The sequence below is a fragment of the Atractosteus spatula genome, chromosome 11 (genome assembly GCF_055471065.1).
Source record: "Atractosteus spatula isolate fAtrSpa1 chromosome 11, fAtrSpa1.hap1, whole genome shotgun sequence".
Lineage (NCBI taxonomy): Eukaryota > Metazoa > Chordata > Actinopteri > Semionotiformes > Lepisosteidae > Atractosteus > Atractosteus spatula.
Window position 1 is genome coordinate 48,507,310 of NC_142716.1, and position 22,017 is coordinate 48,529,326.

Here is a 22,017-nt window from a genome sequence, read left to right on the forward strand (position 1 = left end):
AGCTGCGGGCTCAATCAATGTGAGCCTCACATTGATTTTAATCAACAAATTGAACTGGTGCCAGCTAGCGGAGTTATTCAAATGAAGATCAGCACTGCTTTGCGCTGCAGTGTGGAGACAGCAGAGGGACTCTCCATGCACAGAAGGGCTGTCCTCCCAGCTGTGGGTTGTCCTCACCTGACATACTCCTTCTTGCTGTCCTCAGTAACAGGGATACTCTTCCCGCTGGGCTTCAGCTCATGCTGGATGATCTCCCCGTAGGCATTGTGCTCCACGCAGAAGGTGTGGTCCAGAACGCCGGTGATGTCATTGTCTCTGAGCGAGGGGAATGAAGAATGAAGAAGTTTTACTTGGTGACGCTATGGGACAGGCCCATATCCAGACATCGATCATCTTAACAGCTTTAACATGCCTTGAATATTAGAAAGGAAAAATAATATTCTGAAGAGCATGAAACGATTAAAAAAATATTTCAGTATACTGAACAAAAAGCCGTCTTCTATGATATACTGAGAGGCACTAAAAGCATCTCAATCTCAATGATTTTAGTGCCTCTCAGTATAAACACGGCCATTTATTTTTTTAACCTCTCCTTTAGAGGTGAAGCACCAGACACAGGAAGTATGACACTGCTTATTCATGATCATTATTTTCTTAGTTTTTGTAACAGAATAATATGCAATGTTTTTCCTTTCTTTTTTTTGGTCACATTCTTTTTAAATGTACAGGACTGCTGGGTGCCCATAAAAAATTTCCCTTGGGGGACAATAAAATCTCATTTATCTCCTCTTGTCGCTACAGCAGGGGAAAAATGAGCTGCGTGAAGCCGTTGACGTTGTTCCGGGTGGATCCGACGCAAACCTGGGAGAAACGGCAAGAATCCCCAGACTAATCCACATGGCGATTCTGAATAAGCGGGGAACCGCGCCAGCAGGCACAGAGGCCGTCAGGGAGCAAGGACAGGTCAATTCTCCGCGAGAGAGAGAGAGGAAAGGAGGTTCAGGCATGGAGCCCTCTGCAGGCGGGACCCCAGACACCTGAAGAGGGCCACCAGCTGACACGAGGAAGGCAAGAGCGGGAGAGCACGGGGTCGGCGACAGGCGGAGAGCCGGCTGCACGTACAGGATCCACACCAGGCTGTTGTGCAGGTCGGGGTCCACGGACTCCATGTCGTCCAGCGTGATGGGCTTGCCCAGCAGCTGCTTGTAGAAGGGCAGTGTGAAGCCGCCGTCGATGTAGTGCCCGTGAAACACCGCCATGCCCATGATCCGGCCCACGAAGTGGAAGTACGACAGGTGCTCCTGGAGCGAGAGGTGAGGGGGGGGGGATGAGCCATTTTTGACCCTGAGGAGGGAGAGCTCTGACCTCCCGCGTACGGATTGAACTGCAGGGCTACACTTCTCAAGACAAAAGGAAGCTGTCCGATCTCAAAACACAGCAAAGAATTCACAATAAATCAGTCCCAAGAATCTGGGAAAAACAAATCCATCCTGTGCTGAAGTTGAGTTGTTGGCGGCTGGGGTTTCTGAACAGCTTCATGCATCCTGAGACCAACTCCATCAGCGCGCTTCAACGGGGAAAACACAGATTAAAAACCTCCTACATCCTGGACACAGCTGGACAGGACAGATCTGTCGATGCAAACTGCCCAGTGATAACACCACTGAAATAACCGCAGAGCAAACACACAGAGAAAAAGCACCCGTGCCGTCTTGAAACTGTCCCAGGTGTGCGCCATTTCCAGCATTGCTGTGTGACACCCCCCCCCGCCCCAATCAGGCCACGCGCAGCCTCTCTCACCGGGTTGACGGCCGAATCGGGGTTGATCTGCAGGGTGTAGATGTCGTCGCGGGAGTACTGGAACAGCCCGTAGTAAGGGTTCAGCATCTCGTGAGACAGCAGGTACAGCCACTCCCTGAGCAGCAGAAACAGACACGCCACATTTCAAAAGCATCGCCACACACTCACGGTCGGAGCTCGACGTACAGAGCCTGGGTCAGCAGTACCATGTGTATACATACAGCCCCCATATCAATTTAATGCAAGAGGCGCATTAAAAAAACCAAACTGAAGTAGTTCAAGTAGGGAGCTGCTTCAGCATGCGTAGGTTGCAAAGGAACAAGTAAAGGTTTATTCCAGCTGAGAAGAAACACACGTTGCGTTGCTTTTTGCCTCTTTTCAACGTGGAATAAACCTTTTCTTGTTCCTTTAAAAAACTGACTACTTCAGTCAAACAAGTCCATGCTTTGCAAATTCTACAAGTAAAACAGCTGCACGTTATTCAAGTTAAAACATCAATTATGAAATATAAAAATTAGCCTTACTGATTGTGCTTCTCTGCTACAATTTCGGTTCACTATTATAATGCTGTGATGTCAAAAGAGGCAAAATTCCTTCTGTATTATGTATGAATTCCACACATTTTCATCTGTATGTAACTGACTAGAGGAAGGGTTACATCAAATTAATATGCCATATACAGTATTAGGCTATAAGTCAAGCTAATAAGGGTGATCTGTGTTGTTTCTCATACCTGGCTACTCCTCCATAGTCCAGGCCCTCCTCCCCTCGGAACTTCACCATTAACCTCTTCCACAGGTCTTTCGGCCTCATCTTCATCACCTGCCTGTAAGACTCCTACAAAGAGCGCGACTGGGCTTCAGTGTGTGCAAAACTAGAGTTCAACAACATCTCACGCCTTGCGTAACATTCCAGTAGAAGATCATAATCCGAGGATCTTAAAACTGAGACATCCTTCCGACTGCTTGCATTAACCTCTTAAGGAGATTGTCCCAAGCGCCGTCCAAGATCACATCTGTACGGCATGGGCAGACCGAACATAAACAGGGAGACGGGGGAAAAAACCAACACGCCCAACGATTCATATCCAAAACCTCCCACTGTTCAGGACAGCATAAATCCTCTTCTGCTAGTAAAAGCTGGCACTGAAATGTAATACTGGGTCAAAACACTACGTGGTGGTATTATGAAGGTTTTGCAAGTGTTGCCACAAATCCGCAGGCTCTGTCCGAGCAGCACTGACTCAGAAATGTCTGGGAATGGCCGATATTGGGAATGCACAAGGTCATCACTGGTGAAAGGTTTGTTTTTCATAGCTAAAAACAATATGTACGTTTTTCTATTGAATTACCTACAAAGCAGGAAACTGGACTAGTGATAGGCCCGGGTTTAGAGCCTGTATAGCCTCAATATCAGATGGAGGGCTACTAAAGGCTTTCTAAGGTATGTGTTTATATTGAGCTGTCTTTTTCCCCCCTTGAGAGCTTTAGGTAATGAAATAGAGCTTAGTCTTCTTAACTCTGGGTGGGAGGAGAAATTTAGAAACTAAACCAAAAAATATTCTAATTAAAAGTGGATTAAAATACCAAGTAACTCCAACCAGGAAAGGTGCCGGTTCAAAGCGCAGGTTGAGGCCTGTAGTCCGGGCATCACCAGTCTGGCTCTGGACTCTGTCATTAACTCACTGTGCCCCAGGTTCCCCACACGGCACAGGTGCAATGGGGGAAAGCTGCTGTTGTCTAGTGAGGTGCACTAAGGGAGAGATGAACTGCCCCTCCATTAGAAATGAACCATTGGATCTGACGTGTGAAAAATGTCAGATGGTGCTATAAAAAAAACACCCACTCTTAGAAGTGGGCACAGTCCTTAACTCAGCCATGCTGTAGTCAAGGTCCCAGCAGTGAAAGTTTTAATTATAATAATAATTCCTTACGCTTATATAGCTGATGATAAACTCAGATTAGAAGCAGTCTAACCAGGCAAGTGTAAGGGAAAGTGCACATTGTGGCCTGTATCAGTGGATGAGAGGATGATTCTGCCCAAAATGTCACATACCCACGGCCAACACCACGTCTCCCACCCTCCTTAAAAATAAACACTACCACCAACACCTTGGAGGCAGTGCAGAGTAGCGAGCAGGGCTCAAGGTTCTGGGTTCAGGTCTCGGCTACCAGCACTGACACTGGCACTCGATTCCACAAGTCAGCTAAGCTGTACGAAGGGGTTCCAGCACTGCTGAGGACAAGCCTGCGATGGAACAGATCTCCCTCCAGGCTTGAAGAAATTGGGGGGGGGGGGGTCATATGCACTTAATGCTACAAACTTTTACCAACATCCTACCATCATCCTAGAGACCAATACCTCTGTGTCTGCCTGTGCAACCTTTCCCAGCTGTGGATTTTGTCCCTCAGGAGGGGTTATTTCTATCTTGCACGGAGCGAGATCGGAGGAGGCCCTCGCCCGAGGGCTACAGGAGGGGAACAGGGCGGCCCGGCCTCACCTCGAAGATCTCTTCGCGAGACACCTCGACCCTGCAGTGGCCGGCTTGGGGCTGCTGCTGGGACAGCTCCTGGCGGAGGATCTTCAGCTTCTGCACCAGGTCACGCTTGTACTTGGGCACCGTCAGGCACTCTGCCTCCTCCGGCAGCTGGCTGGGGGACACCAGCACCTGGTGGGGCTGGTGCTGCTCCTTTAGCTGGTTCTGCCGGCTGCACGGGGGAAGAGGAAGAGAAAGGGGAGGGGGGGAAGGGGGAGAAGGACTTGACATAAGTCTGGCTCTGCATGACCCCTCACAAAACCCGCAAAAACCCCAACTACGCTTTTGTCTCATTCATCCTCCTGATCTACGACGTCCTTTCCTGAACTGCGAAAATGAGCTCCAGCACCGTGATCCTCGCAGCCATCCCGTGTCTCTCTAAGACATGTGGGTTTGTCACTGCAGCTGATCGTAGGAAACGAGTAGAATACGATCGTCTGCCTTTCAGAACATGCGCAATATTGTCTAAAGGCAATGCGGAAGGACTGACCAGGGAAAAAAAAAAAGATGCTGTTGAATCGCGAGAAGACAACCATAACACAAGTCCAGGTCACGGAAGGAAGTCCTCTCTCTCAACACGCCTTCTGGCCAAGGGAAGCGAACCAGCGGTAGCTTTGCCTTGCAAGCTTTGGAAAGCTGTCCTGTTGGTCTGGTAACAAACAAAGCTCTGCTTCCAAACCTGTCGCCCTCGTAGCAAGAATGAATGGTAAAATGGAAATATCTATAACCTTCCTCAATCCTTCCTTTCTAGGTGGCACTCAGTTTTTCCATCCACAGGAAAACACCACCGCCAGTGCTTAAAAATGCCAGATATAATGGCATTTCTACAGAAGTGTGTCTTTAAGAATTGCGAAACACCTTTCCTACGGCACAGCGAGTACAGAGCACGTGGACACGGTTCCTTTCGATCACTGAGCGGAAAGGCATCTCTCCCCCCAGCGCCGATGTCTGCACTGCCAAGGGAAGGGACTTCACACCAACAGAATAAAAACAGGCCAAAAAAAAATCAAAACAATTAAGCAGGCAGATTTTAAAGCAAGCTCTGCTTGCAATGCCCTGAAAGAAATATATATAAATCCTGGCAAGAGACCGATTTGATTGATCCCCATAAGGGATCAAGGAGTCTACCCCCGGTTTAAAAAAAACTAAATTATGAAAGATAGCCAGCAAGAAAAGATAATTCAAGACTCCGTGGCAAAGTGGGTCTATCTAAAACTTTAAATTTCCGTTGTGTTTATCTTGGAATTCAAGGAGAATGGCTCCAGCCAATTCCGCAGTAAATAAAAAAGGAAGATGCTAACAGCATTGGTGGCACCACAGCATCTGCAAGTAAGGGACACTGTGCTGGCAGCATGACAAATCCTTGTTCCACGCCCTGGCATTCTGCTAAAACAAACTGCTGCCCGATCACGCACACCCATTTCTCTCTCTCTCGAAACTCCCGAGCCATCTTCACACCATGCCTGCTGTCTGCCAGGCTGCCTCTCCAGCACTAGGGTGGTCCCATAAAAGCAAAACTCAAAAATCCATTAAGGTAAAACGAATGAGCTAAAATCGCACAAAGTACACCACAAAAAGGAGCAACTGAAGAACTACACAAATGTTTCCATGAGGTCATCAAGGAGAAGGCTTGGAATATACTGACCACTGACCCTGAAACCAATGTTTCACTTTCAGTAAAAATGTTATAGATCTCTTAAAAAAAAAAGGGAATAAAACTCTGTGGCATCACTGTATAATTAGACTGATGGCTGTTTTCTTGGCAATTTTGTGGTCCTTTACTCATCTTAGAGGGAAAAATACTTCAGCTAAACAAATGTCCTTGAATAAGAACGGACAGATTGTGCCTAACAGCAAGACAGCAGGAAAACTACAAGAATGATTGACTTCAAACTGTGTTTTCAGTACATTTAAATAAAAAAACAACTTTCACAAATCACACTTCAGCAACCATTAAAAAGAGCCACAGCTCTGTCTTTCATAGAAGTCTCTTTTCTCGGTCTGACAGGAAACCTAGTCTGATCATTATGTATATTTTTTAAATAAATATTACAGATAATCACCTGCCCACAACCATAGACAGGGGGTGAACTGGTGAACCAAAACAGTCTTAGTCTGAACAATGCTGTCCAAGACTTCCCATAAGCTTGGCATGAAAACCAGAGAACCCTGCCAAGGTGGACAGACAGACTCCTGCGAATCAAAAGGCCCTTTATGAAAACAGTACTGGAGTGTTACTCACACTATGGCCTTTTGCACTTAGCATGAACAGCAGGCACATCACCACCAGAGAAAAAGGGTTATACTGGTCCAACTGTACTTAAATTCACAATGACGCTATGTGTAGATCTGACAGAATGAATGCAGAGGAGCCGAGTAACGACTCCTTACAAATGTCAGAACCCTTTGAAAATCCTCAGGAAAAGTACTGATGGTTAACATTACAGCTAATATTAAAGGTTTCAATGTTCACGTTACTAATGTCATTTTTTCCAGGCCAATCCTGCAGTGTTCCGAAGGGATTTCGAATGTTGCTAGATTTGGTGGATGATGATGACGACACTGGCCGAAATCAGTCCTCGTACCTTTGAATGTCAAAACGACTCTTCTACCCTACTTTCCTACTCAACCAAATACATCAGGTTGGACTTCCAAGGGCCTTAAAGATTGCCCGTGAGTCCAAGCACGTTTGTAAAGAGAGGTGGTGGAATCGGAGATACCAGTGGACCACAGTTAATCACACTCAGGTTGTTACATGCGCAGATGTTGTTCTTGCAGAAGGCAGTACTATCTGGCTGCACTGTGTTGAGCAAAAACTGTGGCAGCCTGGGCAGCTGCACTGTTTGGTTTGCAGCATCTGTGAAAATCAGCCCCCTTTTCCTTTCTGCTCTGTTTTCTTCTCTCTTTTTCTCGTGATAACCCCCTTCCTTGCTTCTGTACTGTTCTGAATTTGTTTTATCTGTGCTTCTTCTAGACAAGGTTTAAGTTAAATTTTAAAATTTGTTAACAGCGCTATTCTGATGGCACAGGGCAGAGTTTGCTTTCAGCTGGAGGTTCCTGCTGAAGAACAGTAAACTCCATTTGGATCTTTAGGATACAGAAACCTCAAAATCCAAATCTTGTCACAAGCAGGATTTAGCAGTGAAGCACACTGTGACACTATTCGGGTTTAGATTGGCTATAATATAATTAAATAAGCAATTAAGTACAGTCAGCAAACATGCACAGTTAATTCACTGAATGTATACACAAGGAAATAAAGATTCACAAATGCACATCACAAAATTGATCTTTTTAAAGGAAAAAAAACATGAAAGAACAGGGAACAGTTTAAGTTTCCCCAAGTAAAGGTAAAAGCAAAACTTCTGACATTTATTTTCACAAGCCCATTCTGTGTGAAGCTACTGAGTAGAAGTGCTGACTCTTCAAACTGACAAAAAAAAAAACTATTTTCCACTTTCTTTTTTCCCCCTGCTCTTTTAAGGGTTGTTTACCTTCCCCGGTTCAGAACGCAGCCCACAGGCCAGGCGTCTGATCTCTCCTCCAGGTGGCGCCGTGCTCCACTGGCCTAGGCTGGGAGAGGCTGGGCTCACAGAGCGCTGTTTGTATTGGCACGGCAGCCAGGAGGCTGGCCCTTCCACCTGGATTGTCTGGGCCTCAGGAACGTGAGGTTTTGATACTGAACAGCTCAACGCAGACGTACAGTAACTGCGCTGGCACCCACACCCACCTCCCCCAGACAACTCAGTTCCCCTTTCCAAAAAACAGCTGTTTATTATTCACATTTTTTTCTATTTTTTTTTTTTACTTTACAGCATCAGAAAACAGGCTTCCCTATTGATAACTAAAATCTCCCAATGGTCCTTTGTAAATGGAGTGTTTCACCACAGAACAGGGAATGAACTATTTTTTCTTATTTATGATATCAGCAATAATGATATTTTAACAAGCTGTCATTTCTTAGTTGTAACCCGCACAAGTTACAGCCCGTAACTATTCTCCCTTCTCGCCTTTCACAATTTATCATCCTGCTGATCTCGTCCTCCGTGCAGTGAAGCCCACACACCGTGGCGACATTCAGAGAAAATTATTTGCTGCGTTTCCACCAAGAGCAATGGCCCCTCTTCACAATCTCTTTCATTACTTTAATGTTAACCAGAACACAAAGCCTTACTAAAGCTTCACTCTACACTACACATGCTCTTTTCAGCCCAGCTCCTGAAGGAGACAGACCTCAACATCGAGACCAGGTACGACTGGAACGCCCGTCTGTTTAGACTTACTGAGCGCGTTGTTGCTGTCCCTTTTCATAAAACTGTCCCTTTCTGTCAGGCACTGGTTTCTTTAGTACAACGTGCAATAAGGAAACGTTCCTTAGTGCATTTTGTCCTTTGCTTAGTTAGGCTGAGGAAGTTATGGAAAGAAAGTGTCCACCATCGCCTGTTACTCATCATTTTCAATGAGTTCACACACCTCCACACCGAAGTGTGCAGGATTCCTATTGGACGTTCCTATTGGATTCCAATAGGAAACACTAAAAGTGCAGGAAGACATTAAGAAAAAAGGGAAGAATGTATCTAGCTTATCAGAAGCTCTTAATGCACCAGAGATGATTATAACAGCAGCAATAATGAAACTTCTAAGTGCAGACAGATTTAAACTGGCCAAAGAAGAACAAGAAGTAAATTTCAACCCGTAATGCATCAAAATGCATGTCCTGATCCTTTATAGTCTGTATGTGCTGTTTAATCTTAATGTACTGTATGTTTATACGTATACAAGAAAGTTCAGTAAGTTTTTGTGGAGCCATTCTGGTAAGGATTCCAGTACCTCACTGAAAGTAACACAAATCGAATCCAGTCAATCACGAGATCATGTGCACTGTTCTACAGACAGAAGAAACCTCAGAACCCACCACACTATGAGACAATCAAGTGCTTGTTCCTTTGAAGTCTGTCACACTAAAAGGCAAGTCAAAAATAAAAGAAACAGAAAAGGGAACTATGTAAAAACTGCAGTTCTGAGATCACACACACACACACAAAAAAATCCGCATTTGACAAAAACCACAAAAATCTCCAAAAAGAAAAGTTTCCTGCTGAAAGGAGCCCCTAATGTTCCAGCTGTCTAAGAAGTGGTGTTAAGCTGAACCACAGAAAAACGACAGGAATAGAAGCGGAGAATAAACGTCCTTAAAGGTTTTTTTTTTAAAAAAAGACTTGAAAGCGAAGACGGAGCAGCTGGGACTCAGTCTGCTCTTGCTCAGATCGCTCCTCTTCCTCTTGCCACCTGGTCCGAGCCAGGAACCCCCCGCGCCAACAAAACCCACAACAACCCTCGTCTCCTTCACATGCCCCAAGGGGGACGGCACCCAAGCACACAGTGCAGAGATTAGAGAGGCACCGCAAAACAGAACAGGACACTCCTCACATTGTCCCAAACAATGCTTTCCCTTCCCTTCTCTTCTCGCTCTGACTGTCCGGCAAGTACTCTTGCTTTTCCTTCCTGCAGCAATAAGCCTGAATCTTTCCAGGCATGTTATCCCAAGACCACAGCCCTGTGATTCCTACTTGGCTCCATGGAATTTCCTTAGATATGTGCTCACTGTCCCTCATGTACACATTGCTGTGCATTAAGATGAGGCTAAACGATACATAAATCAATGTTGTACTTGCCATCAAAAAAAGAATAAACATGTATATGGTACAGTACAGTAAGACCTGCTGTGTAAAGTAACGAGGTTGGAATAGTTATTTTTTGGTTAAATGTCAGAAAAATGAAGTCATTTAACATGTACGATTTTGCAAAACAACAATAAAAGAAAAGAGCAAGCTAAAAAATTCCCTGAAAACATCAGGCTCTGGACGTCTAAAGGAATGATGGTGTAAGGCGAAATTTCTGAATTCTTTTCCGTGATAAAAGACAGATGTCTTGAAGGAGAGCCAGGATCGGTATTAATCGCTTTTCCAGCCCGTAACAGTTCTGAGAACAGGGAAGGGGAAGTTTGTGCTCGGGAGCCCCGCGGAGAGCCCCGAGCTCCAGCCCCTGCCCCCAGTAAAGAGGGGAACCCCATCACGCCGTCCTCCCCGTCCAGCTGCTGCCCCCTTCGCCCCGCACGGCTGAGGGGGCACTCGGGGGACCCTCCCCGTGGCAGGACGCGCGAGGGTTCGAGGGATAAGCAGGGAAACCCCCCATGTGCGTGGTGTAACTGTACCACGAGACAGCTCGTCTCCGCCGGGCACACATCCCGCAGCAGTGGAGCCCCAGCAACACCAGCCAGCTCGGCTCAAAGTCCAAAACTACGATGGAGAATTTCGCAGTGCGAAACACTCCGACAATGCTTTAAGAGCAATGAAAATACATCGAAGACTTATTTTTTTATTACGTAACCACCCAATTTCTGAGTTTCTCAGAAGGTGCTGCACTTCAGTGGGCGGATATCACGGGTCTATGAATCCTCTGGGAGGAACAAAGCTATATAAACAAAAGGAAATGATTACAAATGTATCATCATCCGTAAGGGATATATGGAAAACATTTAGAATCGTGACCTGGCTTTCACGCTACAAAACCGAGGGCTAAATTGACACATTAAGCAAATTAAACAAAAATAATAAAGAAATACAATCTTAATTAACTGTGAGCACCCTAAGACACAAAAAACGGAAAGGCTAGGAATTACGAATTGTCAAGAAACATGGTTTGCAGATCAGATGGGCTGACGCCACAGTGTAATAATGCCACAATTAGACAGCTCTGCACTGGAGATCGTATCTCCCTTCAGTGGGCTGTCTGAACAGCTGTGCAAAGAAAAACAACATTTCAGGAGGCCAGTTACGGTTGCATCGCACGTACTCAAACTCTCTCAGGCTGTAACACGGCGCACAGCATCTTCTGACACGACCGAAGTTCAGCTAAGGCAGCTCCTCACTAGAGATTTGCTCAGAAGTGCACAGAGTAAAAAAAAAAAATCTTTATCACATCTCCAAACCTTAAAGGAAACGGACGAATCCTAACCAATCTTGCAAGAGAACTATTTTTAAAGATGGGTTTGAGGTGGTGGGTGTCCCTGTGCACAAGAAACCGCAGATGCGATTGGTGTCGGGCCCAACAGCGAGGTTTCTACCTGAGGTTACTGTTCTGGCTCTCCATGCCGACACGGGAACCGTTGGGCTTCGGATTGCTGAAATAAAAGAAAATAATCTCAGGTCGGACCCGGAGGAGCCCAGTTCTCCCCCCCCCCCCACCCTGCGGCTGCACGAGTCTTTCTTCTGGAAGTCTGCAGCGGAGCGGCCCAGCCAAGATGTTGAAGCCGATACGCTGGCTCCTCGCGAGGAAAAGCCGGATAAGATCCTGGGGATCGACTGGCGGCTCGTCACCGCCCTGCCGTCCTGAGCGGACGCTAGGAGCCCAGCGGCGCACTCACTTCAGGACCAGGTGCAGGTTGGCGGAGAGCCGCGGGTCGGTGAACTGCGTGGTGCGGTTGTTGTGGTCCACGAAGTAGACGCGGCCCGTGGCGGTGTTGCGGATCTCCCAGCCCGGCGGCAGCGGGCCCAGCTCCTCGCAGTTCACGTTGCTCAGATCCCTGCGGCGACAAACAGGGAGCACAGCTCACCCCGGCTCTCGCAGCGCGCAGCGCGCCAGGCCTGGCCCTGCAGGAGCGGGAGAGCCATTCCAAGATGTCACAGAGGAAAAAGAATAGTTGGTTACATTCTTTTTGCCTGAAACACAAGCCTTTCAGCTGGAATCCTTTATTCTCCCCAGATAGAAACCTACAAAAAAAAAGCTTACAGAGGCCTCACTTAGCTTGTTATCACTAAAACTGCGTCATCTGATGACTGAGAGGCACAACAGAAGAGCCTGAAAGCAGGTTTTATTTTTGTCAAGGACTAAAAACAAAAAAAATCGCCATTATGACTTTTTTTGTTCTAAGAACAGTTTTCATCATGGGGATAAAGTAGTGTTTTCGCTTGCGGGTAAAAAAAAAAAGTGGAACAGGCTCTAACACCTAATTCCTACAAAGGATCACCATAAGTTTAATCGTGCCTTTTGTTTCCAGGCAATACGAACAGCATTGCCACTAGAACTGGTGAATAAGATACGATTACTGTATTTACATGCAGCCCAGAAGGGAAACCAGGCTCAGTCCTTGCCGTTCCCCATCCCTACAGACAGTTGCCCTGCAGAAGGTCTGTATGACAGCAGAGACTGAAGCAGCTGAAGAAAGCAGAGCGATTCCATTAAAAAAAAATCAAATGTCTACGGTTCCCACCCCCCAGTGTCTCAACAGTTGCAGCGCGGAGCCAGAAAAATTCCCCGCAGCAGAATCCGGCCCTGCAGGAACACCCATCTGGGGGGTGAACCCCACCTCCGCCTCCCCCTCCCCAAAAAAACACCACTACCACCACTACATTGCCAGCTCTACTAGGAGGCTTGCTGCTGCCAAACGAAACACTCCTGCATCCTTAATAAATTCCCAGGCACATTCTGCGAGGTCGGTCGGTCTGAAGGCTGTTTTTTGGTGATGAGAGAACAATGCAATGTCCAGCCCGTTTCCCAGCTCAACGGGAACCACGTGTCGCTTAAGAAAAAAAAACAAAAACCTAAAAGGTAGCAGCAAAAGCTCAGCCTTATTAATGCGATCAGATCCGGTACATGTAACAAAGCCCAGCAGAGGGACGCAAGGAGGTGGAAAAATCTCACCTGGGAACCCTGGGGTCGTGCCACGTGCTGACCCCTGTCTGCGTATGGAGGAAGTACACCTGCCCCTGCTGCGTCGTTCTCTGCTCTGCAAGAAAATAGGAACAAACGAGAGACGAGGACTGAACCGACGAAGAGCAGAGAAGGAAGGAAGACTATACCGTCGCCTGAAAAGACGGGCACGGACGCTGCACCTAGCACCTAGCTTTAGGCTTGCAGCTCGGTAGACCTGCGTATGAAAATGCCCCCTGTACTCGCGTCAGTGTGCACGCTGGACTCACACAGAGGAAGGAGAGGAAGGATCTGTGCCCTCGGGCTCGTTCACCGCTTCCGACGGAGAAATTCCCATGTGCCGGGGTCTTTCTGGCACCTGTGTGGACACACCGCCCTGGTCTACACGCGGGTGTTTGTGGACGTAACCTCTGGGTGGGTGGGTGTGGCCCCACCCGGGGAGCTCTGGACACCCCCTGGACTCACCTCCCCCAACCTCATCCAACAGTGCTGGGGAAAGCGGGAGTCTGGCACTGTCATCCCAGAAAGACGCCCCCGAACCCCCCGGGGCGCTGAGCAGCAACACCCTCTCATTTACTTCCCCCCCGCGCCCGCCGAGAAATCCTCTAAGGATTTGACTAAATCCGAGTCTTAAGCAGTCATTCCTGGGCAGCTTGAAGGGAAGGAAAAAAAGCAGCTGGAAAAACTCCAGTCAGGCTCCATATTCAGCAGACAGGAACCATGTGGTGATGGTGAGCTAGCCTCAGCCTAGCCAGATCACATGTATAGACAGAACATTACCTATAGAATGTGGAATGCAGCAGTGAAAGAAGGAACGATTTTAAAGAGCCATGTCCACTTTACCCAGGGATTATGCAACTATCGATCTGAGAAGGAAAGTATGCAGAAGCGTGTTTGTGTAGATATGGAGCACATAAATATACAAGCTTAAAACGGCAGAAAAAGCCCTTAAATTTTTAGTTTTCATGTGGTTTAAGATTAGATCAATATCTGACAGCTCTCAACAGGCGAACAGCATGGCCAGACCACTCCCCCTGTAACATACTTGTTTCTCTCTAACTAAAAAAACCTCAACAAATCTTCCCCAACTGAGAACTACCCAGGAGCCAAAGAAAAAACAACAACTTTCTTTTCTCTAAAGATCCTCAGTGTCTCCAAGACACCACTCTTCGATTCTCCCCTCATCGCCCACACCCCTCTCCTCCAGGGCACCCCACCTTCATCCTCGCTGGGATTATGACTTGGCAAAATCGATTTGCGATTCCTTTGCTGAGCTATGGACATGCAACGCTCGGTATCCTTGGAAAGTGTGTCCAAACACCAAGTCGAACAGGAAAAGCATGGCTCTCTGGCCTGATTACAGCTGCCATAACATCTTGGACAAGGGTATAAGGTTGTACAGCAGTGCTGACAAAAAAAATAGGCAGCCCTATAGATCTCATAATTGAGCTCTCTTCACAAGAAGCATCATGATATGCTTTCCCCTGCCAGATAAAACGGAATTACAGACCCTGGCCTGTCCCATCATTGCAAACAACAAATACACCCTACTTTATTGGCTAGGAGAGCTCAAATTCTACAGCACAGAAGACAACTGGGTGTGAAGTTTTACGCAACATCCCTTGGTTTAAATTCTACACTTCTGACTACACAGCAAGATTTTGTGTGACTTCTTCTTTATCCGTTTCCCCAGACTGCCTGGAAGATGAAAACAACGCGCGAACATAGACCACCCAAGGCTGTTCCACGAGAAGCCACTTCTAGCTCAGCATTTCCTATTTTATTTATAGTTTACAGTATTAACTACCTGCACGCAAAACTCTGCCGACGCTGTTCTACATTAAAGGTCATTTGCAAGGTGGTTGCCCAGTCCTGAATTTGAGCTAAACCTTGTGGGATTTCATTAGCGGCTTCTACAGGGTTGGCTCATCCTCCTAATTGTATCACCTGCAAACCTGCCAACCATACTAATTATACCAGTGAAGTTAGAAGAGTCAAGCAAAGCTTCTCTAGGCAACTACTGCCACGTGACTAAGAAAACACCTGACATGACCGTGCCGCTCAGCTCACCATAGCCCTCGGGCAGGTCGGGGGGCGTGTGCAGGTGTGTCCTGCTCATGTAGTTCCTGTGCCTCTGCGATCGGACGCGCCGCTCCTGCGCCCGGGGGTCCGTGCCCTGTCCGGACGTGGCGCCGTTCGTGCCCACGATGGGCGTGTTTTCGTCCACCAGGCAGCTCAGGGGTCTCCCGGGGCTGGAGTACTCAGAAGCCGGCCTGAGGAGCCAGAGAGGGAGTGGAAAAAACACGACTGTCACCCCGAAGGAGCTGTGCGTGCGGCTCGGAGAGTTTCGAGGCCACCTGTGCTGGAGTCTGGGCTGTGCAGCCAGGTAAGACCCTGGCAGAGGTCTATGAAGCTGCTGGCTAAGATTTGTTACACCTCGCCATCCATAAGAGATGTGCCTTTTTTTCCCCCCTCATCTTTTATCAGGCATGCCGAAGAGAGCAAATTAAAATGCAATTTCTTTCTCTTCTGGCACAGGAAGTGGTGGCGAGAAGCCGTACTGCTTGCATCTCTCACTAGGACAGTGTTGATGCAAAACAATTGCACTATTAACCAGAAATGGAATGCAGTTTTTTTCCCCTGCACGCAGCTGAAGGATGACGGAGCCTGTGGGCTGAGCATGCCGCCAGCGCCGTGCTGCCTGACAGACCAGCACTCAGACCCACATGAGAACGCTGTGACAGGAAAGACGCTGATAAGGAAGCCGAAAGGGGAGCCCTGCAGTCTGGCAGAAACAGCCCCGTCGCGACTTTTTACACAGCCTGTCGCCTTGGTTATCTGCGAGAGCTTAGAGGATGTATTTCCCCAACTTAGAATGACAGGAATCTCCTGAAAACTGCGGGGTGATTTATTTATTTTTATCTTGAAATTGATACCTCTCCCCCCCCCCTTAAAAAGATTAGCTTTATTTTGTTTTCATTTGTGGAGACCACACATTACTTGTAACTGGCTGCAATTTCCCTATTTATACTGGAAACACATGAAGGAAAATGTTTTATATCAATAAAAGCTACATTACCGGGGGGAATAACACAGCAAATGTGGCAACTAAACGGATCCCAAAACAACAAAAAAAGCTCTTGCATTTTATTTTACTGGACGCTTACATAGTAAATATACGCTTATATAGTATGGGTACTGGCATCCTGTACTAATAACTCATTAATATTAATGAATGTTATAAAGTGCGATTCATATTATACCATACCAGTTATTTGTTTCTTCTAATTTTATCAGATAAAAATAAATGTATTTACAGCAATACAGCAGACTTGTGCTGTATATATAAAGTGCCCTAGGTATTTTAAAGTTCTGCCATTTTTATGCAACCAGATTGTTGACATCTGCTCCAGCAGTCTGTAATCGGCAAAGCTTCCTAAAGTTTCCAGCTGTCTTTCAAAAACAATCCAATCGCCACTTGAGCAGTGCAACAGCCAGGTTCGCAGACCGTCAACGTCCGGAGAACTCTCACTTGCCACCTCTTCCCTTTCTGCACCTTGAAACCATCCACGCGAGACGACGAAGGGTCTGTGGTCGGAGAGCCTGCGCAATGGCTACAGGGACCTCTCGGGGTGCAGAGCCCACCAGCCAGTCCCGTTTGTGTGTGAATCAGTCTGCCGGATTAACTCATCTGTTGGCTTCGGTGACACTTGAGCTGCAAGTGTGCCGACTTCAGTGCATGAGGGTGACACACGCTGAAAACTGCAAACCCTGTCGGGCTCTCAGGGACGATAACACTGTAGTGAAGGTTTTCTTTACATATATGTTTTTTTTTACGTATTTCTAGCTAATATGATCCCTTTCATGTTACAGTCAATCAAAATATTTTCTTGGTTTCACGGAGAACTGATCTTTGGAGCCAGGAGTATTTTCAGGCCCAATCCCCCTGTTGCCATACGATTTTAAGATACCGGTATCTTCACTATTATGCCAGAGCTCTGCTGTATGCTGACCATAATGTTGACAACGGGTCAAAAAAAAACAAACAAAAAACGCTGAAACAGCGTGAAGGAACCCTTTAGGTCCGAAATTAACGGATCTCGCCAGAGCCCGTTCCCTCCGCGGCCCAACGGACAAACACTACCAACAGAAGCGTCACAGGAAGGGGAAAGGAAGTTTCCCCTACTGGGGTCATCTGTTCTAGCGAGCAGAGGAAAAAACGCCCGAGTTCTCGCCGGGGTGCGGCCCACGGAGGGCCCTGCGCCGGGAGGCGGTGGGAAAGCGGAGAGCAAGGTGACCTCGCAACTGATTCCAGATGTGGGGCCCTCGGGGGCCCCGTTTCTCCCGCGGCGCAGAGGACGGGACTCACCGCGTGGGCCGCTCCCACTGCGTGGTGCGCGTGATGTGATTGAGGTACTGGATGCGGCCCGAGGCCGTCCGGCGCTCCTCCCAGCTGGACGGCGTTTCCGAGGGGAGACAGACAAGACAGGAGAGACAAAGGCGGTGAGTGCGATTTCCAGGAAACCGGCTCTCCCTAGCCGCGCCGCCGACACAGGAAGCGATCTGCTGCCATGAGTCACGGCACCAGAGGCTGGAGAGGAGAGGAGAGAGGGAGAGGCGGGCTTCACAGGGGAGGTGGCATGGAAACCGACGAGGGGGAAGTCGCCCCCCAAGCCTGCACTTTGACCTTCCCCCTGCCTGCGAATACAGCCAATCGCCTTCTTCCCCTGCCCTGGAACAGGAGCTGAGAAATCACAATGAATTCCCAGGGCTTTGCACTGCTCTTGTGCCCCAGCAGCTCCAGGTTTCCTTTATGTTCAGTCCCTGATCTCAGCTCCGGCTGCGCCGCACTCCGAAGAGGCTGACCGACTTTTGACTACCTCCCAGACGATTCAGTTCCATTCTACACCACCAGGAGGGGCTGTACATCATCTCCCCCTGCTATTGTTCCCCTCCACACCAGCCCGGTCAGACATTCACTCCTAAATGCATCAGGTGAACCCTGGACATGTCCTAGAAACCAAGAACCTTGACAACTCTATAAACTCTATAAAAACCTACCATGTCCACCCAGTTCACTGCACTGCAAAATAAATAAAGAGACAATTCCAATTCACTCAGTGTGTTGAATGGGCCCGAGAAAAAAACAGGTTTGTGATGTATTACAAGTTTCTCCAGATCTTTTACTGTATTCAGGAGGAACTGAGGACAAAGGGCTGCAAAGTAAAGGAGGAAACAATTTTGGGGGTTTAATTTCAGAAGCAGTACATCCTAAAATGGGTGGCGTTTTCTCTACTGCAAGCTGTGTGGAGTTAAAACAGAGTTTTCTGTAAACCCCCAGTAAAGATGAAGGAGCTGACTAACCAAGTCACAACATTAGTGCTGCTATACTGGAAGAACAAGGGCCCTTAACTCCACACATGGCCGAAAGCATGAAGAATGAGATTTTTTTGAGCCTGTGTACGCAGACACCCACAGAGTTTAGGTTCAGCCAACCTACCAGGGTTAGAGATGCAAGGTCACTGAACTGAACCTGTCACTGCTGTCAGGACTATACAGTATATAATCACCATGAAGAAAAAAAAAAAAGAACAGACTGAAAAGTTCCACAATGATGAAGGACAGCAGCGTTGAGGACAGAAACAACGCAGCTTCCCAGCCACACTGGCCATGACAAGGAAAAGAGCACTCACCCATCGGGTAAGTCGTTGTCGAACAAGCGGCTGCAGTCCACCACGGGGCCTCCTGTGCCTATCCGATCCCTGGACTGCAGACTCACTGAACAGACAGGAGAAACACAAGCCTTTAGGACACGACTGCTGAGGCGCCCTGGAGCCCTCAGATATTTGACATCACGGGGAGAATGTGAAACTACAGACCACAATCTAACAAAGGGGCTTATTTTTTTATATGGACAAACTTTTAGAACCAATTTAATCGGCCACAAGAAATGGAAAATTCGTTTGTCTAGAATGCTCACATTCCACAGGGGCTCTTTCCAGGCTTTAGTCAAAGCATTGCTCAAAGACAGCAGGAGACAAGAGTTCTGCTCCGGTAAAGAATTGTGCTCCTGTATCTTTCAGTAAAGCCTGAATGCTCCTTTCTAAAATTTAAAAAGGCATACCGAGTTCTTTTTACATGCACTCTTTGCTCATGGGAAGATGGATTTGTTTTAATGACTGTATTTTCACTGCACACCCTGTGACCAAAGGGAAGCAGGGAGCCAGATAATTAGACGAAGCCGAGCAGCTGGGCTAACCATTGAATAGCGTCGCCTCTCAGGCCATGTGCAGTTCACAACTGAGCCATTCAGTTCTACTGTCACCGATTTTACAGATGCAGGTCAGAGGCAAGGTTAAAGTAATCGCTTTAAATAACAGGACAGCATCGCTGGAGTGACAAGGCTGTAGACTGCACAGCCACACACCAAGGTTATAACACTGGTGTAGGGGCACATACCTGGCTAGGGCCATCTGACTTACTGCCTTTACCCCCTGTAATAAAATTGATTCCTGTCCTTCCTAAGGTGATAACTGTCTCTAAAAGCACAGAGGGCTTTCTAATTACGGCAATGTGCAATTATAGGTGTAGGCTTATGTGATGCACACAAAGAAATATAATCTAATGTGTCGTTTAAGGGACAAGCGCCCATGGCCAAAAAGAAAAACATCAAGGCAGTTAAACTTCTATTAGAAGGAGTAGACTGTAGTACTAGAGTCTAAAAATTGGTTAGAAATGTTGATGCAGGTATATAGTCAAATATAACCGTAATGGAGTAGTGTTTTACCTCAGAAGCAAAAGGAGGAAGACCAGAAGCTGGAACTAACGGTGTTCCTGTGTCTTTATTTCTGCTATTTTAACTGTAAAGCTACCTGTTACTGGAGGCTATGCCTGAGACTTGTAACACTTATAGGACTGTCAGTGGTAAAAGAGACATTATAACCCACTTCAGCTGCATATTGAGACATCACAGCTCTTCAAAGAACCCACACCCTGCCACATCCCCACAATGCTATCTTTAAAGAACAGCTTAAGAATGCATTACAAAGATTTACCTTAATAAATAAATGGACTTAAATAGCACCTATTAAAACTCAAGTATCTGAAAGCTGCACATGGATGACGGGCTGTGGGTCACTTTGGAGAAGCAGTTGGAGATTCACTACTGCATGGAGCAGGAGGGCTGGTGAGTTCAGAAACGGTTAAGGCTGCTCTAGGAACAACAGCATTCTTCATTGCATAGTGCAAAGCAAAATGTATCCGTCTTGAGTGCGGTCTGTTTCAAAACAACTTGCACAAACACTACCCAACATCTTGGGTTCTAAAAGAGGTCAGAGACTGTCTGGAGTTTTGCAAGACGTGACTTGCACAGAGCTTTTAAACAAAGGCACATTTCTTAACAATTGGTAGTACTTACCCACTATCTGCCCCCTCACAGTATCGTTGTCATTAGGGCCAAGCTTGTTGAGGTCTAGTCTCTGATCTGTTATTAAGAAGATGGCAATTAGCAAGGAGCTTCCTAGCAAACGAACGCTGAAAATGATAATTAGTAAATTGCTTGATGTTTAATTCCAAACATTCTTTGAATTTAAGGTTCCCAATTAAGTGGTATATTGTGTTAGGGAGAGACATAACTAACAGCATGGTTACTAACTGCGGAACATTAAATGCATGAAAATTTCAAAGGACAAGACTGCAAGCAAAGCAATTTCGTGGCCATGAAGAAAAAAAAAATTATCACAAAACATTAAAGCTGGGAATAACTGAACTGTTTAGCATCCTATCCTGCTTTTTATTGACTGGTGTCTGCCGATGTCTAAAAACCCCAGGTCGATGTTCTAAATTAAGTTAAAAAAAGCCAGGAATAAATTGCCTCCAGCAATCAGACATATTAGGTTGTCTAACTGTAATGCTTATCTGTTCAGGATGCACGTCTAGACTAAACAAGTACAGTGAAATGGTTACAAGGCTGGAATGGTAAGTAGTAAAAACGCTTAAAAAGCAGTTCAGCATCATCCGAAGATTGATTACAGGGTAAGGTTTGTTCTACTTTGGTCTCTGCAACAGCTGCACGTGGCAGTGAAATCACACCAAATGAAGGAAACAAAACCGAAGGAAAAAAAAGGACATTTGTCGTGATCAAACGCTAAATGGTATTAAAACCCAGAAAGTACTGTTTATAAGGCTGAACAAAAAAGAAAAAGCATCCGATACAGTCACACATGGGCAATGTGGCCATCACATTCAAACACAAAACCTCAGATTGCTCTACTCTGCAAAAAAAAAAAACCACCTGGCAGGAACTTCTATGAAATCTCACTTCATCTGTCACCATGACTCCTCTACGAGTTGATGAGCTATCTGCGAACTTGTCTGACAGTTTCAACCAACCCACACAAGAGTTCTTTGCTACTTTTATCACCACCACCATCCCCCCCCCCCCATCCAAATACAGTAGTTTCACAATTAATTTCCCTTTCGGCTTTTGACAAGACTGTGAAAACCCTCAGATGTCTTCTATTCTAGCGACTACACTTACTTCCAGATGTCTACCGTGCATCTTTGACTGATTATTTTTGTTCTACTGAAGACCCCAGCTAACTTGAGCTGCCTTCAGAAATCAACTTCACTATACGCCATGAAAAAAACCCACTACCACACATTTTACCTCCCCTCTCCACCCGTCCCAACTATCTCCCTACTCTCAAGGCGAGCAAGTGCATCTCTTTGTAAAGGAGAGGAAATGGAAGAGTCGTAGCTTCTGCTCCAGTTTAAAGCAAAAACGTAGCTCTTGCTGCTCTGCCTATGATGATCTCTATCAGGGACGGCAGCAGGGCGTTCTCCATCATGCCCTGAATACAGGATTCTAAGAATATCCAGCCCATGCCACTGTGGAGACCAGGCTGCCAACACATGGTCTGATGTCCTCTAACTGCTGCAGAGGAGCTCCGAGGAGGAAACCCAGGGTT

General features: G+C 46.8%; 1 protein-coding gene across 1 annotated transcript in view; it reads right to left on the minus strand.

Annotated features, from left to right (window-relative positions):
* smurf2 (SMAD specific E3 ubiquitin protein ligase 2) overlaps positions 1-22,017 on the minus strand; it is a 65,717-nt gene that overhangs the window by 5,512 nt on the left and 38,188 nt on the right. Inside the window, exons 5-16 of the mRNA XM_088926849.1 lie at positions 20,466-20,531; positions 18,742-18,826; positions 17,418-17,501; positions 15,119-15,321; positions 13,040-13,124; positions 11,763-11,921; positions 11,463-11,519; positions 4,301-4,508; positions 2,534-2,637; positions 1,801-1,915; positions 1,123-1,301; positions 178-315 (exon numbers count right to left, since the gene is read on the minus strand). Of these exons, the coding sequence (XP_088782975.1) occupies positions 178-315; positions 1,123-1,301; positions 1,801-1,915; positions 2,534-2,637; positions 4,301-4,508; positions 11,463-11,519; positions 11,763-11,921; positions 13,040-13,124; positions 15,119-15,321; positions 17,418-17,501; positions 18,742-18,826; positions 20,466-20,531 (1,483 nt within the window). The remainder of the gene's footprint in view (positions 1-177; positions 316-1,122; positions 1,302-1,800; positions 1,916-2,533; positions 2,638-4,300; positions 4,509-11,462; positions 11,520-11,762; positions 11,922-13,039; positions 13,125-15,118; positions 15,322-17,417; positions 17,502-18,741; positions 18,827-20,465; positions 20,532-22,017) is intronic.